This window comes from Heteronotia binoei, chromosome 12 (assembly GCF_032191835.1).
Source record: "Heteronotia binoei isolate CCM8104 ecotype False Entrance Well chromosome 12, APGP_CSIRO_Hbin_v1, whole genome shotgun sequence".
Classification (NCBI taxonomy): domain Eukaryota; kingdom Metazoa; phylum Chordata; class Lepidosauria; order Squamata; family Gekkonidae; genus Heteronotia; species Heteronotia binoei.
The window spans coordinates 63,833,164-63,851,055 of record NC_083234.1 but is presented as its reverse complement, the minus strand read 5'-3'; the positions used below and the strand labels follow the sequence as shown (position 1 = coordinate 63,851,055).

General features: G+C 46.3%; 1 protein-coding gene across 8 annotated transcripts in view; it reads left to right on the top strand.

The window, feature by feature from the left end:
- The first annotated feature begins 1,704 nt into the window (after nucleotides 1–1,704).
- TNC (tenascin C) overlaps nucleotides 1,705–17,892 on the top strand; it is a 77,396-nt gene continuing 61,208 nt past the window's right edge. For all 8 annotated transcript variants that reach the window (XM_060251795.1, XM_060251794.1, XM_060251793.1 and 5 more), the window contains exons 1-7: nucleotides 1,705–2,250; nucleotides 7,547–9,139; nucleotides 10,948–11,211; nucleotides 12,077–12,192; nucleotides 12,959–13,115; nucleotides 14,261–14,530; nucleotides 16,765–16,950. In XM_060251795.1, coding sequence (XP_060107778.1) covers nucleotides 1,788–2,250; nucleotides 7,547–9,139; nucleotides 10,948–11,211; nucleotides 12,077–12,192; nucleotides 12,959–13,115; nucleotides 14,261–14,530; nucleotides 16,765–16,950 — 3,049 coding nt within the window. In that variant the 5' untranslated portion in view covers nucleotides 1,705–1,787. The remainder of the gene's footprint in view (nucleotides 2,251–7,546; nucleotides 9,140–10,947; nucleotides 11,212–12,076; nucleotides 12,193–12,958; nucleotides 13,116–14,260; nucleotides 14,531–16,764; nucleotides 16,951–17,892) is intronic.

Genomic DNA, 17,892 nt, shown 5'->3' with positions numbered 1-17,892 from the left:
TAGACAAGATAGAACATCTACCAAAAGCTGAGTTGTCTTTGACAATGTAACAGGAATTTCCGGATTCTGCTTAGCTTTGAGCAAATTTGAAGCACAAAATAGATTTGCTCCATTCTCATGACTACATCTAAGCAGACATACAGCATACCATTTGTTGGGACAGGAGTTCAAAAAGAACAGCTGTTTTTGTTCATTCTGAGGTTGTGTTAAAGGGAAAGCCTTTGTACAGCTGGTGAAAGATTAGGCCTTGAGAAACAGTGGGTCTGTTCACACACACCCAAAATAATGTGTTTTGCAACTGGATTTTTACTGTGTAAGAATAGCAAAATCCACTTGCAAACAGTCGCCATGTGAAAGCACCCAGTGATCTTCCAAAAATTCCACATCAGACACATTTGCACCTGTATAAATGTAAAACCTTCCCCTCTTTGCCCTTGAAGGAACTGGGCATATCACTAGCTCACCTGTTTAACAGCTCAGGTCTCTATCAACAAGCTCAAGTAATTATGGTGACTCCTGTCGCCTCTCATTCCATTGGTATTAACCCACTATCACTTGGAATTCCATGGTTTATAAAGTAAAGTCCTCTAGAGCTAGTAAGAAGTAGCACTTAGGATACCAAATTAGATAATCCCCACCACCACCGCCAATCTCTGTTTTAAGAGGTTGTTTTCTTCCCTTGCTAAAGCAAATAGCTGTTTCCTAGCTAGCATTGCCACATTCCTGGAGCCTTGAGGGTAGAGCCTAGAGAAGATGGGGAGAGGAGGGACCTCAGCAGACTACATGCTTAGAGTTCTTCTTCCAGAGGGACCACTTTCTCCAGGGGAGCTGATCTCTGCAGTGTGAGGATCAGTTGTAATCAGTGTTCCCTCTAAGCTGAGTTAGCAGGCGCTAGTTCACAAATTTTTAGCCTCTAGCTCACACATTTTTGTCTTAGCTCAGGAAGGAAGACCTCAGAGCACAATTTATGTAGCAGCTCACAACTTTAATGCCAGTAACTCACAACTTTAATACCAGTAGCTCACAAAGTAGAATTTTTGCTCACAAGACTCTGCAGCTTAGAGGGAACATTGGTTGTAATCAGGGCTCTTTTTGCAGCAGGAACTCCTTTGCATATTAGGCTACACCCCCCCCCCCCCCGATGTAGCCAATCCTCCAAGAGCTTACAGGGCTCTTTTAACATCAGGAGGATGTAGCCTCATATGAAAAGGAGTTCCTGCTACAAATAAAGCCCTGGTTGTGTTTCTGGGAGATCTCTAATTGCCACCTGGAAGCTGGCAAACCAGTGGGCTCACTTGTGCATAACGATGCTTCAGAGATCTGAATTCTCTAACCTTGTTTCCAAAATCAAGTCAATGCATTTTTCCATCATTTATTTCCAGATTCTGTATACAACATAATGTGGCCAACTGCCCAGAGAACACAAAGCCCCTGCCCCTTTAACAGGGCTTTGATGAAATGTATGTTGTTTACCTCCATGCCATGAACTGAATGAAAAGTTGGCGAGATCGAATCCTATGTTTACTCAAGCCCTTTCACATCTTATTATCCAGCTGCAAACTGATCACCTTCTGATTGCACCGCTGCCCTCTTTCCAGAGGTCACAATATTAGTTTCACAGAGAAGTAACTCAGCCTGTTTCATTTTAACTGTTGCAGGGACAACACGCTAGTCGAGAAGCAGAACGAGGCAACCTGACCATTTCTTCCAAGCTGGCTCTTTTCGTTTTCCCTTGAAAGGAACCACATTGAATCTGCAAGAACGTCCTAAAAGAACTGAAACTCAACATGGGCCTTGCCACGTGGGTTTTGGCCTTGGTGGTCCTCTCTTTGTTCCATCAACACACCAGTGGTGGACTCATCAAGAGAATTATTCGACAGAAGAGAGAGACAGGGATCAATGTCACTTTGCCCGAGGACAACCAGCCTGTGGTTTTTAACCACGTCTATAACATTAAAATCCCTGTTGGGTCTCTTTGTTCTGTGGACTTGGAGTCAGCCAGTGGGGACTCAGAGCTCAAACCTCACATCGAGCCCAGCCAACATTACGAGGAGCACACACTGAACGAGGAAAACCAGATCGTCTTCACGCACAAAATCAACATCCCACGGCGAGCCTGTGGCTGTGCAGCGGGCCCCGATATCAAGGACCTCTTAAACAGACTTGAGGAACTGGAGGGGCTGGTCTCCTCTCTAAGAGATCAGTGTGCCAGTGGTGTTGGCTGCTGCCCCAGTGGGCAACCTGTTGAAGGTAAGGTAACCTTGAGCAAGTCACTCTCTCAGCTAAGGGTGCCCACTAGGGCTGCCAAGCTCTCACTGGGGGTAGGAGATTCCCCTCGTTTTGGGGGGTCCCAACCCACAGGCTCAGAACAGGCCACTGGGAGGATCCCTGCCCCCAAAGAGCTCCATTGTCTCACAATGTGCCCTGCGCAATGATGTCACCTGGAAGTGACATCATCGTGCTGGGCACATCAAGCCAGGGATGTTCTCAGATTCATGGCAAAACTCTATGGTACCAGGCCTGTGAGTACCATAGAGTTTTAACCACAAATCCTAGAGCCTCCCCAGTGGACCGTGCCCTATGCAATGACATCACTTCCAGGTGACATCATTGCGCCATGCACATGAAACACATGAGAGAGGAGTCCCCCACAGCAGCGGCGGAGGGACTTGGCAACCCTAGTGCTCACAGGTCTGGAGGAAAATGTCTTGTCCCTTGAAAAGAAGATTAATTTGTGGAAATGGACAGATGAAGCTTTGCATATAGGGGTGACAGTTTCCTCCTGGCAGCTGGTGGGAGATGGGGTGGAGGGGCTTTACCTGGAGAAAGAGAAAGATCCAGGCCTCATCACTAGCACTGCACAGGAAGTGACATCATCACATCATCGACATTCAGACAATGCTCTAGTATTTGGGGAAAAACTCTAATAAAATTGGCTTCTACCATAGTGTTTTTTGTCCAGTTATCAGAACATCAGCTGGATGCACTGGTATGATGATTTCACTTCCTGTGTGATGCCAGAGCAAGGCTTGGGCCTTTGTCTTTCTCCAGGTAATTCCACCCCCATACCAGCTTACTGATCAGTGACTGGGGGCATGGCCTGGTGAATCTGGCATCTTTAGTTCCACGGCCTGCAGGTAAATAACATCCCTCAGTACCTCTGTTGTAGCCAATCCTCCAAGAGCTTACAGGGCTCTTAGTACAGGGCCTTCTATAAGCTTCAAGAGGATTGGCTACATCAGGCCTAATATGCAAAGGAGTTCCTGCTACAAAAAAGCCCTGAGTACAACCCATCTCATTAAACATTTTTTTGAGACAAGGCATTTTCCCCCAGGCCTGTTGGCTCCCTGCTCTCAGCCTAAACTACCTTGGGGGGTTCATGTAAGCATAAAACTGAGGAAGGGGGAATTAACCTATACCACACTGAGCTCACTGGAGGAAAGTCAGGTAAAAAAAAATGTGATAGGTACATAACTACAGTAGATAGTCAACAAAAGCACGAGGGCATGATGTGGCAAAACTAATGGATACAGAGGAAGAGGCATTTTGTTTACCTTGTTTAATAATATATACCCCAGATTCTGAAATCATGTTCAAAGGAGCCAACAACCCATTCTGAATGCTAAAGACATAAAACATTAAACATTTTAGAAATCAAGGCAGCGTCCCCTGCCCTTCTAAATCATATTAATGGTCGCTGAAGTTCCTGGGCAACTAGAATTTTTCTAGGCTGAAAATAGAGGTTGGCCTTTCAGGGCGGCTTCTAGGGTTGCCAACTCCAGACTGAGCAATTCTTGAAGATTTGGGAATGGAGTCTAGTGAAGCCAGTGTTTGTGCTGGGAGTTCACTTGAGGTACGGTGCCATAGAATCCATCATCCAAAGCAGTCATTATCTCCAGGGAAACTAGCCTGTACTTGGAAACACTCATATGTGGCGAATAGTCCTTCTCTTAGGTCACATGACTGAGACAGTCCCAGACACCGTATGGCAGGGGTGGGCAACGGTAGCTCTCCGGATGTTTTTGCCATGCTGGCTGGGGCTGATGGTAGTTGTAGGCAAAAACATCTGGAGAGCTACCGTTGCCCACCCCTGCCTTATTAGATCATTCCTGGAGGTGCAGACGAACTGCCAGTAGCATAGCTACTCAATGTGATATCATCAGCCCCTTGGTGTCTCAGGGTTTGGGATGCTAGAAATCTTAATCCTATGGCACAATTACAGGGCTGCCAGCCTCCAGGTAGGACCTGGAGATCTCCTGCTTTTACAGCTAATCTCCAGCTGGCAGAGATCAGCTCCCCTGGAGAAAATGGCTGCTTTGAAGGGTGGACCCTATGGCATTGTACCCTGCTGAGGCTCCTTCCTTTCCCAAACCCTGCCCTCTCCTGCTTCCACCCCAAAGCCTCCAGGTATTTTCCAACACACACCTGGCAACCCTATAGTGTATGTTCTTCATCAGTCTGTAGACTGTGGGGTTGAAGCAGAACCCTGGTAAGAGGACAGGGGTCTCACATTCTTGGCCAGTGTTCTCCAGGTATTTCTATTTACCAGGAACAGGCCCTGCTTTTTGTTCTTGGAAAACCACTCTCCCAGTTTAGGCCTTTGGGGAAATTCCTTGGTCAAGTATGTAGCATTCATGTTGCTGTTCTTCAGGATTCAGCTTAGGGTTGCCAGCCCCCAGGTGCTGGTGGGTTTTTCAATCTGCCACCAGCCAGCTGGCTGGTGGGGGAAACCCCATCCTCAAACAGGGATGTAACTGCATGATGACCCCAATGCTATGATGTTGCTTCCAGGTGACATCATAGTGCTGCGAACATTGCACAGTGATGCTCTGGGGCAAACTCTATGGTTTGGAAGCCAATACCATAGAGTTTTGCTCCAAAACCAGAGAATTGCATGTGGTGTCGCCAATGTGATGATGTCAGTTCTAGGTGATGCCATCATGTTGGGGATGTCGTATGTGACATCCCACTCACCCCCAGAATGCCCCTCAGCCTCCCCCCCGCACTGTGACCTGGCAACCCAAATTCAGCTTGCTCCCTGGGATGGAGAGAAGTTAGATTTCTCAGTGTGAGGTTGGGTGCATTTTGATTCCAGTGTGTGTGCACGTAAAAGCTTGTGCACAAACACTAAGGCACCAGTGCCCAGTCTGCCATTTCACATGCTACAGCCACTGAGACATGTAGGGTTGCCAATGCCAGCCCTTGACTGGCAACTCCTGGGAGATATTATTATTATTATTATTATTAGTTTATTATTATTTATTACATTTGATGAATCGCCCTGTCCCGGCTAGTGCCAGGTACAACAATAAAAAATACATATATATATAAAATCAGCTCCATTAAAAAATTACAAACCTTGATGGCATATTTAAAGTGCTCTTCTTCAGTCATTACATCACATCAGGGGTGGGGGGATCCCCCCGAAGAGGGGGTGCAGAGGAAAAAGGTGCCAACAGGGCTAGGTACCACATGATTCTGCAATTGTCACTATGTCACTTCCAGTCTCATAACTGAAAATGACATCACACGTCACTGCAATGTTCTAGCAGCGTACCAAATCTCTATGTGAGACTGCTAGAACATCACAGCGATGCATGATGTCACTTCCAGTTACTTGACTGGAAGTGACATTACAGAATTGCCGTGATGGCATCCTCCCCATTTTCTCCCACTGCACACTGGGCAGCAGTCCGAAGTCGAAGTTCAGGGCCAAGATTCTCCCACCAGGGCTGTTGCTAGGCTTTCTGGCGCCCTAGGCAAATCACCCACTAGTCCCCCCCCCCCAAAATTAAAAATATAGGAAAAATGAAGAGCGCCAAACTTGAAACTTTTCACATTTTTAATTTACTGATATTTAATTTTAAGTTCTTTTTTAAAAAATGTGATATGTTATTAAAAAAAAAATTGTGAGAATAAGTGCTTGCTTGCCACACCAGGAAAGAGGGTGGCAGGATAGGATGAGGTGAGAGACCAAGTTGCACATTGGGGAGTGGCTTGGCTTTGTTGAGGGCAGCTTGGTGATGGGAGAAGACAAAGTGACAGTGATCAAGAGCCAGAGTAATGCGTCTGCGAGGGGGCACCCAGTGGTGCCCCTAGGCCAGGTGGCACCCTAGGTAACTGCCTACTTTGCCTACTCCCACACACCGGCCCTGTCTCCCACTCTAATAAAGAGGTATAGTTTACACTGTTGATAATATATTGTAGAGTAATGATGTCCTTCTACCGTATCTTTAACTACTTTTTTAGCTTTTACAGCAGGAAAGCACAGATGACTGCAGAATAAAAGAAAGCAGCATATGGTAGACAGAGCAATATACAATGACGGGGGATCAATGATTGGTATGAGAATAAGGATCTTAGCCAGCATGTCCGTTTTCCTTAAAAAAAAAAAAAATCAAGCTATGAATGGGCTGCTTTTGTGGCTTTTAATAGCATTAGACACTCTGCAGGCACTAGCAGCTAGTGGTGCTTGGAAAGCTCGTTTCTTCAAATCCACCTTCTGTTAAAAGCAGAGAAACAGAACGTGGGCTTGTTTGCCTTTGGATCAGTTGGTGTCTCTAACACAATTCTGCAACATCATGCCAACCGACCCTCTTTGAAAGAGTGTGAGCACCCTATGACAGCATAGCATTCATGCATTTTAAATTCTCACATGGCCATGATGCTTAGGCTGGCCACCTCAAAGGACTGCTAGCCTTGCCTCTCTTGTCCGGCCCTGATCTTCTGCTTACTATCACAGCTGGCTTGATAGACCTATGATAGGGCATCTATCCTTCTCCATGTATTTGTCTAATCCTCTACCAAAGCCTGTTGTCAACATGACATTTATTATGGCAAATTCCATCGTTCATTAAGGTTTATTGGATTTGTAGCCTGCCCTCCCCACCGAAGCAGGCTCAGGGTGGCTCACAACAGTAAAAACCAACAATACATTCATATTACTTGCATCATAAATTAAAATTAGACAATTAAAACAGTCTGGTGCTTAATATCATTTGGTATTATCTCATTTCAGATGACGTTCAGTATATATTAGATGTATTACAGGTGGCATGAATAAATACATTCTTTTGTTTGTATTAAGACTCTTACCTTAAGCCAGTTTGGTGTAGTGGTGAAGTGTGCGGACTCTTATCTGGGAGAACCGGGTTTGATTCCCCACTCCTCCACTTGCACCTGCTAGCATGGCCTTGGGTCAGCCATAGCCCTGGCAGAGGTTGTCCTTGAAAGGGCGCTGCTGTGAGAGCCCTCTCCAGCCCCACCCACCTCACAGGGTGTCTGTTGTGGGGGAGGAAGGTAAAGGAGATTGTGAGCCACTCTGAGACTCTTCGGAGTGGAGGGCGGGATATAAATCCAATATCTTCTATCTATGAATTTCATCGGCTGAAACTGAATTTTAGTGATTGGGGGCAGGATCTCTTTATCTACTTCTTCTACACCACGCGCAAATGTTATAAACCTCAACTAAATAAATGTTCTTTGGCGCTTTCTTACCGCCAATCTTGCTTTGGAGATAACATGACTCCTCGTTTTTCTGGCCTAGGTCGCATCGATGCCACGCCCTACTGCAGCGGACGAGGGAATTACAGCAATGACATCTGTGGTTGCATTTGTGAACCTGGCTGGAAAGGACCCAACTGCTCTGAACCAGAATGCCCCCAGAATTGCAACAACAGGGGACGGTGTGTTAATGGCAAGTGTATTTGTGATGAAGGCTTCACTGGGGCAGACTGTGGGCAGCTGGCATGTCCCGGGGACTGTAACGACCAGGGCAAATGTGTGGATGGCCAGTGCGTGTGCTTTGAGGGCTATGCCGGTGAGGACTGTAGTCTTGAAGTGTGCTTGGTGCCATGCAGCGAACACGGGAAGTGTATCAATGGACAATGCATCTGCAAGGAAGGCTTCAGTGGGGTAGACTGCAGCGAGCCGCTGTGCCCAAACAACTGCAATAACCGAGGTCGCTGTGTGGAAGAGGAATGTGTGTGTGATGAAGGTTACACAGGTGACGACTGTAGTGAGCTCATCTGCCCTAATGACTGTTACGACCGGGGCCGTTGTATCAATGGCACTTGCTACTGTGATGTAGGCTTCACTGGGGAGGATTGTGGGGACCTGGCTTGTCCCAACAACTGCCACAATCAGGGCCGCTGTGACAATGGGGTGTGTGTCTGCTATGAAGGGTTCACAGGGGATGACTGTGGCGATCGGAGGTGTCCCAAAGACTGCAACGAACGTGGCCGTTGTATTAATGGGCAGTGCGTATGCAACGAGGGCTTCTTGGGCTTTGACTGTGGGGAGGTGAGATGCCCCAATGACTGCAACAACCAGGGGCACTGCGTTGATGGACAATGTGTGTGTGAAGAAAGGTTCATGGGAGAGGATTGCAGCAAGCTGAGGTGCCCCAACGACTGTAACAACAGGGGACGTTGTGTCAATGGGCAATGTGAGTGTGACGAGGGATTCATGGGAGAGGACTGCAGAGAACTGAAGTGCCCAAATGACTGTCACCATCGTGGGCGATGCCTCAATGGCCTGTGCCTCTGTGATGAGGGATACACAGGGGAAGACTGTGCTGAACGGAGGTGCCCCAACGACTGCAACAATCGGGGACGCTGCGTCAATGGCCTGTGTGTGTGTGACGAGGCCTTCATCGGCGTGGACTGTGGTGAACTAAGGTGCCCCAATGACTGCAACAATCATGGCCGCTGTATCAATGGGCAGTGTGTGTGTGATGAGGAGTACACAGGCGAGGACTGCTCAGAACGGAGGTGCCCCAATGACTGCCGTAATCGTGGGCGCTGCGTCAATGGGGTATGCGTGTGCAACAAAGGCTTTGTCGGCGATGACTGCGGAGAATTGGCTTGTGTGAACAACTGTAATGACCGAGGCCTCTGTGTCAATGGGCAGTGTGTGTGTGATGAGGGCTTCACTGGGATGGACTGCAGTCAGCGGCGGTGCCCCAAGGACTGCAACAACCGGGGGCGATGCGTCAACGGACAGTGTGTGTGCGATGAGGGATTCCAAGGGATCGACTGCAGCGAACGATCCTGCCCAAACAACTGCAATGATCTTGGTCGCTGCATAGATGGACAGTGCATCTGTGATGAAGGCTACATAGGGGACGACTGTTCTGATGGTAAGTTCCATTGAAGATTCTCCCAGGATGATTATCATTCTTGGATAGTGCCCCGTGGTGCAGAGTATTAAAGCTGCAGTACTGCAGTCCTAAGCTCTGCTCACGACATGAGTTCGATCCCCGGCGGAAGCTGGGTTTTCAGGTAGCCGGCTCGAGGTTGACTCAGCCTTCCATCCTTCCAAGGTCAGTAAAATGAGAACCCAGCTTGCTTGCTGGGGGGAAAGTGTAGATGACTGGGGGAGGCGATGGCAATCCACCCTGTAAAAAGTCTGCTGTGAAAACGTTGTGAAAGTAACGTCACCCCAGAGTTGGAAATGGCTGGTGCTTCCACAGGGGACCTTTCCTTTTCCATTTTCAACCTCACAGTTTACTATCTCCAGGGCATTTTTTGTAGCAGGAACTCCTTTGCATATTAGACTAAAGCCCCTGATGTAGTCAATCCTCCGAGAGCTTACAGGGCTCAATACCGGGCCCACTGTAAGCTCTTGGAGGATTTGCTACATCAGGAGTGTGTGGCCTAATATGCAAAGGAGTTCCTGCCACAATAAAAGCCCTGACTATTGCCATCTGTTTAAATTCTCATACTTCCCATGCTTTACAAATGCCCACAATTATTGGGGGCGGGGGGGGGGGGGGACGGATATTGGTGAATTTCCTGCATTGTGCAGGGAGTTGGACTAGGTGACCCTGGAGGTCCCTTCCGACTCTATGATTCTAAACTGTAAGAATCTTTCCGGAGCTAAAACTTAAGTGCCAGAAAAAAAAAAAAAAGATCTTAAACTCCTGTGCTCAACCCTGTAACTAAAGCTTTTTATTGTTATCTGGCTGGATAAATATGTGACTCTGAACTGAGCTATGGGGTTAGCAAAATCAGAGTCTTTCCCAGAGTATTGTATTAGATTGCTATAGGGAAATCAAAATGTCACATTCTTTTCTGTGTGAAATGTACTCCTTAGATGCAGAAACTTGCCATTTATTGTATAAAGGTTCCAGCTATGCCAATAAAGGTACTGTTTGTCTATATAAAGGTTCCAGCGTAACCCCTATATTTTTATTTACCTGGAATATATTATGAACGTGGGCAAACCAGGGAAACCATCAGTAGGTGGCACCTATCAAGGCTCATTACTCATTGAAAGTCACTGAAACGTCTCCTAGTGGTACTTCTGCTGGTGGTAGGAGTACTCAGCAGTGAAGGAAACAGCAAGATGCCCCTGCTATTGGGTAGTTCCCCCTTTGGTGAAGCTACAGTAAATTGAGAAGATGAATGAAGTTATGAAATAGGGAGAAGTCAAGGAAGCCCCAAAATGGAGAGGGGAGAACAAGAGGGCCATGAAACTGTATGGGGAGAATTCCAAAACAGAATTCCCTGTGTACAGTCTGAAATGGTACAGCCCAGGAAGGAATCTATTGTATGATGTTGTTCAGCATTCAGATTAGCCAATAGAAAGGCACAGCATCACCCAGTTTGGTGTAGTGGTTAAGTGTGCAGACTCTTAGCTGGGAGAACCGGGTTTGATTCCCCACGCCTCCATTTACAGCTGCTGGAATGACCTTGGGTCAGCCATAGCTATCTCAGGAGTTGTCCTTGAAATGGCAGCCACTGTGAGAGCCCTCTCAGCCCCACCCACTGTCTGTTGTGGGGGGAGAAGATATAGGAGATTGTAAACTGCTCAGAGTCTCTGATTCAGAGAGAAGGGTGGGGTTTCAATCTGCAGTCTTCTTCTTTTCAAAGAACATGTCTTGTTTCTCAGACATTTGACAATGACTTTGTCCTTTTTTTTTTTTGTCCTAAACCCTCTTGGCAGTATCTCCTCCAAAAGAACTGATGGTGACAGATGTGACAGACAAAACTGTCAACCTTGAATGGAAGAATGAAAATATAGTCACCGAATACCTCATCACCTACATTCCAACTGGCACTGGTGGCTTAGAACTGCAGTTCCGAGTCCCTGGAAACCACACGTCTGCCACCATTCGGGAACTGGAACCCGGTGTAGAATATTTTATTCGTGTCTTTGCCATCCTAAAGAACAAGAAAAGCATCCCAGTTAGTGCCCGGGTGGCCACGTGTGAGTATATTAAATTTTGCAGAGACTAAGATCAGATAAATCTGGAATTAAAGAACTTCAGAATATGAATTCTTCACTTTAGGAAGCCTTGCTCCATTAAAAACTAGGCTCAGGCGTGTCTAAATTTTGGTATGTCTTATCATGGGGGCTGCCCCTGCAGCTAATTAGTCCTTTCTGCTAGTCTTCCTCTTTTCCAGGTCAACCTCTCCCAAAAAACTTACTGTTGTGTAGGGTAAGCAGTGGTAGTAAGGGCTTGGTAGAGACAAGAGAGGGCTGGCGAGAACTCTCTTTATTTGGAAATGATTCAGAAGCATTATCCCCAAATTTGGTGCAATTGGCTACATGGTGGTGTCATGAGGGCAAATCAGAAGCAGTTTAAAGCTCCCTGGCCTCACTGGTCTTGTGTTGTGCTGCCAGTGGAAAACAAAACGGTGCCAAACAGAAGCAGCAAGATGGAAAACTGGCAAATATTTCAGTCCTCTTAACAACCGCATCCTGAATAATCACTGAAACTGCTGCAGGAAAGCTCCTCGCCGTCTGCAGATAGAGTGGCAAAGTTGAGGGGGACAGTTTTATCTCCACACTAGGGTGTGGATGAGAGGTGGGGGATTATACAGATAAATATTGTTTCCCTCAGGTCAGATTTCTTGTTTGTCTCCACATTCTTTTTTACTTGGCTTGCAAGTAATATTTCTGTTCATAATGATGGTTTTTATTTCTTTCCACTTCTCTTCCATGTTGTTTGAATGTGGAGTGTATACATTTCTTTTTGTCACAATGTCACAGGAATGCCTGGAATGGAAACATAATTAATTCAGGTCTTTGTAGAAGTCTGTGCCTCATCTTCCTTCTTTTTGCTTTCCAGATCTGCCTGCCCCAGATGGCTTAAAGTTCAAGTCAGTTAAAGAAACTTCTGTGGAGGTGGAGTGGGACCCCCTGGATATCCCATTCAGTGGATGGGAAATCGTCTTTAACAGCTTGGTAAGGAAGAAATTAAGATTCTCATGTGGGGTTGCCAGACTCCAGGTGGGGCAAACCAACAGGATTACACAGTGAGGTTGGTAGCCTGGAGAAAACCATGTGAGGAGTAACTATAACACTCAGTTACTAATGTGATTTCCAATTATATACTTCAATTCCATATTATAATTGAATTTGGTAACAATTTTACAATTGATTTCACAATTAATAAAGGTCCAATGAAGAACAAACTGATATATGCACTGCAATTCACAGAATAATTTACAAAAACCAGTTGCTTATACTTTGGAGCAACTGGTTTTTGTAAATTATTTTGTGAATTGTAATGTATAGATCAGTTTGTTCTTCATTGGACATGTTTTAATTGTGGAATCAATTGTAAAATTGTTACCAAATTCAATTATAATATGGAATTGAAGTATATAATTGGAAATCGCATTAGTAACTGAGTGTTATAGTTATTCCTCACATGGTTTTCTCCAGGCTATCAGCCTCCAGGTGGGGCCTGGAGATCTCCCACTTTTACAACTGATCTACAGCTGGAGAAAATGGCTGCTTTGAAGGGCGGACCCTATGGCATGGTACCATGCTGAGGCCCCTCCTCACCCCAAACCCCGCCCTCTCCCAGATCCACCCCCAAAGTCTCCAGGTATTTTCAAACACAGACCTGGCAATCCTATTTGCATGACTTCCCTTTGACTTCAAGAATTCCTGTCCCCCCCACTTTGTTTTATCAAATCCCAACTGTTTGACCCTTGTGTTTCAGAAAGAGGAAGACAACGGAGGAATAAGAAGCAGCCTGGAGAGACCGCAAACATCATACTTGCAGCCAGGCCTGGCCCCAGGACACCAATATAATGTGTCCCTTTATGTTGTGAAGAATCAGACCAGAGGACCTGGCCTCTCTAGGGTGATAACCACAAGTAAGTGGCCATCTGGCTCTATTAATAGAGAACCAAGAAAAAGAGAGCTGGTGTTTATAGGAGCCATAAATAAAACCCCTATGTGATGAGAAGCATATGGGTGACTGTAGCAGCTATCTGTTCTGGCAGTCACATGGGCAAAGCTTAACTGGCAGTCTTCTTTCAGTGCCACTACCCGCTCACAACAAGAAGCCTCAGGAGGCATCCAGCTTTATCTAGCAGCAGCAGGGAGGGTCAAGGGAATTGAACCTCCCCCCACAAAAAAAGCAGCAATTTCCTTCTTCCCCTCTGCTGCAGCAAGAAAAAGACAGCCACAGGTGGAAGTAGGGTTGCCAGGTCCCACTCAAGAACTATCTGGGGATTTTGGGGGGTGGAGTCAGGAGCAAGGTTGTGACAAGCACATGAAAGGAATGGTCCCCTGTGCAAGCACCAGTCGTTTCCGACTCTGGGGTGACGTTGCTTTCACAATGTTTTCACGGCAGACTTTTTACGGAGTGGTTTGCCATTGCCTTCCCCAGTCATCTACACTTTCCCCCCAGCAAGCTGGGTACTTATTTAACCAACCTTGGAAGGATGGAAGGCTGAGTCAACCTCAAACCGGCTACCTGAAAACCCAGCTTCCGCTGGGGATCGAACTCAGGTCGTGAGCAGAGCTTAGGACTGCATTACTGCAGCTTTAACACTCTGTACCAACTGAACTCTAAAGGGAGTTCTGGGCATCACATTTAAAGGGACCACCCTCCTTTTAAACACCTTCCTTTCATTGGAAATAATGGAGAATGGGGGCATCTTATTTTGGGGCTCATAGAATTGGACCCCTTGGTCCAATCCTTTTGAAACTTGGAAGGTTTTTTGAGGAGGGGCATCAGATTCTATGCTGAAAATTTAGCGCCTCTACCTCAAAAAATAGCCACCCCAGAAAGTCCCAGAGTTAAAGCCAACACTTCCTGTCATTTTCCTGAGCTGAAATGTCTGTTATCCTCTGGAGAATGCTTGGATATTGTCCAGTGGGGCAAATAACTGGTTCTTCGTAATAAATACATCTATTTTAACACCCTTGCAAACAGCTGTTGATGATGAGGAGCCCTGTCACTCATCTCTCTTTTTTTTAAATGCCTGCTTTGTATCTTCCTTCCTTCCCCCAGGACTTGATGCCCCTAGCCAAATCGAGGTGAAGGACGTTACAGACACCACAGCACTGATCACCTGGTTTAAACCCTTTGCCGAAATCGATGGCATTGAGCTCACTTATGGGCCCAAGGAGGTCCCTGGGGACCGAACATCTGTCGACCTCTCTGAGGATGAAAGCCAATACTCCATTGGCAATCTGAAACCACACACTGAATATGAGGTGACACTCGTGTCCCGACGCGGTGATATGGAGAGCGACCCTGTGACAGAGAGCTTCACCACAGGTAAAACAGCTTCTTTCTACCTTTGGGGAAAATGCAGGAAGCTGCCTTCCACTGCTTCAGATCATTGGTCCATCTAGCTCAGTCGACAGCAGTTCTCCAAGTACTCGAGTGGGGGAAGTCATCTCCAATGTTCGCTTCCTGAAATCCTTTAACTGAAGTGGCCAGGGCTGGAATCTGAGACCTTTGGCAAGTAAAGCAAGCACTGTACCTCCAAATCTTTCCTCCTGTATGATGTGAAACCTTCCCTCATCAGATTTTATTATTTATTTCAGTGGATTTTCCATCAAGGTACCTCAATATACTCGCCCCAGCAATTCAGTGTATCCCAGAGAATTCTGGGACATGTTCTTTGGTGCATGCTAAATTCACAGACTACTTCTATTGGCCACCACCATTGCTTTGCATGAATTAATAATGCATCACAATGTGTACCCAACAAGCCTCCATGGTGTGCAAATGCAGGAGAATGTCAGCGGTGATGGCAAGAAGTATTTCACATGTTTCATTAAGGAAACCCAGATGTATTTCTGTGGGGTATGAAGGTTCTGTATTGACTACAGCCTGAAAAAAAAAACCACTTCCTTTTGTATGAAATGAATTTATGTTGATGGTGACTAGAACTCTAAAAGTTATTTCCAGTTCAGTCCTTCACAGAGTTGCACCCATCTAAGTCTATTGAATGGGCTTAGAAGGTTGTAAATCTGTTTAGAATTGCACTGACAACCAAATCTCATTCCTGCCTGCCTTGTTTGTGTGTGTTAAGTGTGGTCAAATCAGTGTGTGTGTGTGTGTGTGTGTGTGTGTGTGTGTGGTAAGTACAGTCAAATCACTTCCAACTCATGGCAGCCCTGGCCTCCAAAAGGTCTTATCATGAACAGCCTTGCTGAGGTCTTGCAAACAGAGGGTTGTGGCTTCTTTGACCGAGTCCATCCATCCCATGAGGGGTCTTCCTCTTTTCCTCCTGCCTTCAACTTTTCCTAGCATTCTTGTCTTTTCCGGTGACTCTTGTCTTCTCATACTGTGACCAAAACACAATAGCTGCTAGGTAGAGTTCAGGCTTCTAAACCCCACTTATTTGTCTTTTTGGCAGTCTGCAGTATCCATAAAATTCTCCTCCGACACCACATTTCAAATGCCCATATGAGGGATTAAAGCTCAGTAGTACTGGTTGCTTAGCCGATACGCTATAGCAAGTTTTGGCCTCCTCCCCTTCTCCCGTCTGTCCCCCCCCCCTTTCTTCCCTTCTTCAGACATTTTTTATTCTCCATATGAGTTTTACACCATCTTAAAGTGTATAGTAACTGTTTTACTGATGTTATTGTATTTATTAGTTCTGTTTAACTTATGTTGTATTGTAGAAGGTTTTATATTGTATATTTATGAATTGTTGTCACCCGCTCCAAGCCGGTTTTGGGGCGAGTGGGTTATAAATCAAATGAAATAAACAAATAACTGGGTAGTAAAGTACATGCTTGGCATGCAGAATGTCCAAGGCTCTGTCCTTGGCATCTCTAGCTGTGGGGTCACAAGGAGAAGGTGTGGGAAAAGCCTTTCTCCAGAAAACTGCCGCTAGGCCGATTAGACAACGGGTGTTTTTACATTCAGTTTGATCCAGAGTTTTAGAGTCTTCAAATCGCCTGCCACTGTTCCGCTTTAATTATTTCCCTTTTACATTTAAGCGTTTCAGTTTGGGTGTGTGTCTCTGATCAGAGGGCAGCAGAAATACCAGTGTTTAGTTAAATGTATACGATTGCTTGGAAATCATATCAACACTGCAAAAACAATACAAATTTAAATTACTAGATGAGGCAAGCAATGAGATGTAAAAATTTCAAGTGCTGTTGGTTCTCATGCAAATTACTGCACCTTGTGGCTTTTGGAGGAGTCTTAAAACGCATGAAAACTTCTACAATACAAGTTTGAAACGCCTGTAGAGAAAAGACCAGATCAAAACTAGTGTCAAGAAAAACATTGCAACAGCAGCTCCGAAACTCATCTCACCAAAACAAATGTAGATACTTCGGGCAGCAGTGATGGAAAACAGTTGTGAGAACGTTAGGTAATGTAAAAGGTGAGTTTCCAATGTGGTGATAGAGAGTCACAAACTGTCAATGTAAAAACACACAACAGTGAGCAAGGAAAAAAGCCCAGTGTCTGGCTCAATTATGAAGCTGTTTCCTAGCTCTTCAGATCTTGGCTTTCAGGAACAGAAATCATCTTCTCCATCTCTGCAGATCTGGATGCTCCAAAAAATCTGAAGCGCCTCTCTCAGACAGACAGCACCATCACCCTGGAGTGGAAGAACAGCCAAGCGACCCCTGAAGTTTACCGGATCAAGTACGCACCCATTTCTGGTGGTGATCATGCCGAAGTCACAGTGCCCAGAAGCAGCCAAGCCACAACCAAAGCGACCCTCACTGGTAGGACTTCTGAAAGTTCTGGGAAGTTAATGTTGAAGTCACACATTGCTTGATTTATGTAAGAATCGAAGTGAGGCTGCCTGAGTTCTTTCTAGAGAGGCACATTCAATGAGAAATTCATTGTTCCTAGTAAGGAGAGGCAAGGGTGTGATCACACTCGGAATTTGCCACAGCTGTCTCCTGGCTTTGAAAAAGCTGGTGCTCTTTGATGTGTGCCACGGCAACCACACAGTCCCTGCTCTGCTGCTGGGAGAGGCACAGGCCACACACATGCAAGAGAAGCATTCAGACTGCTCCTGCGCATTCAGGGTGCATGTATCGCATGCCCCGGCCATTCAGACAGTTGGGAAATGTACCATGCATGCACTTCAGAGATTTGCTACTGGGAAGTTCCCAGTGGCTGTTTAATCCGGTCTCGTTTTGGAAGTAAGCAGGGGTCGTTTTGCAGAACAATAGGTGGCGGAGCTCATTAGTGTAACTCATTAGAATATGCTTCCCCCCCCTCTCAGCCAAAAGCAACCTGATGCAAGAAAGGAGAGCCCTGGGTGAGGCCTGCTTGGGCTGCTTAGATCTCTAGCCAGCCCAAGCAGGTCTCGCTCACCCAGGGCTCTCCTGGGCCGCCTCCCTCCCAGTCAAAAGGCCAGAAAGCCACCCGCCACCCAAAATCACATAAGAAGTGGAGAAAGGGTGGTGTGGGCTTTTCCAGGGGTTAATGAGGGCTGCTGGGGGTGTGGCAAAGCCCCTGGTGTCTGGTTGGCTGCCCACTCTCCTAATCCAGGGATTGTTATGCAGCTGCACTTACTATTCAATGGACCAGGTAGGTGGGGAGGAAGAGGGGGAACCCTCAGAAAGGTTCAGGAGCTGTGCTCCTGTGAGCTCCTGCTGAATCTGAGGCCTGGAGATAAGTATGGGCAGGACATGGGAGACAGATGTATGCATGTG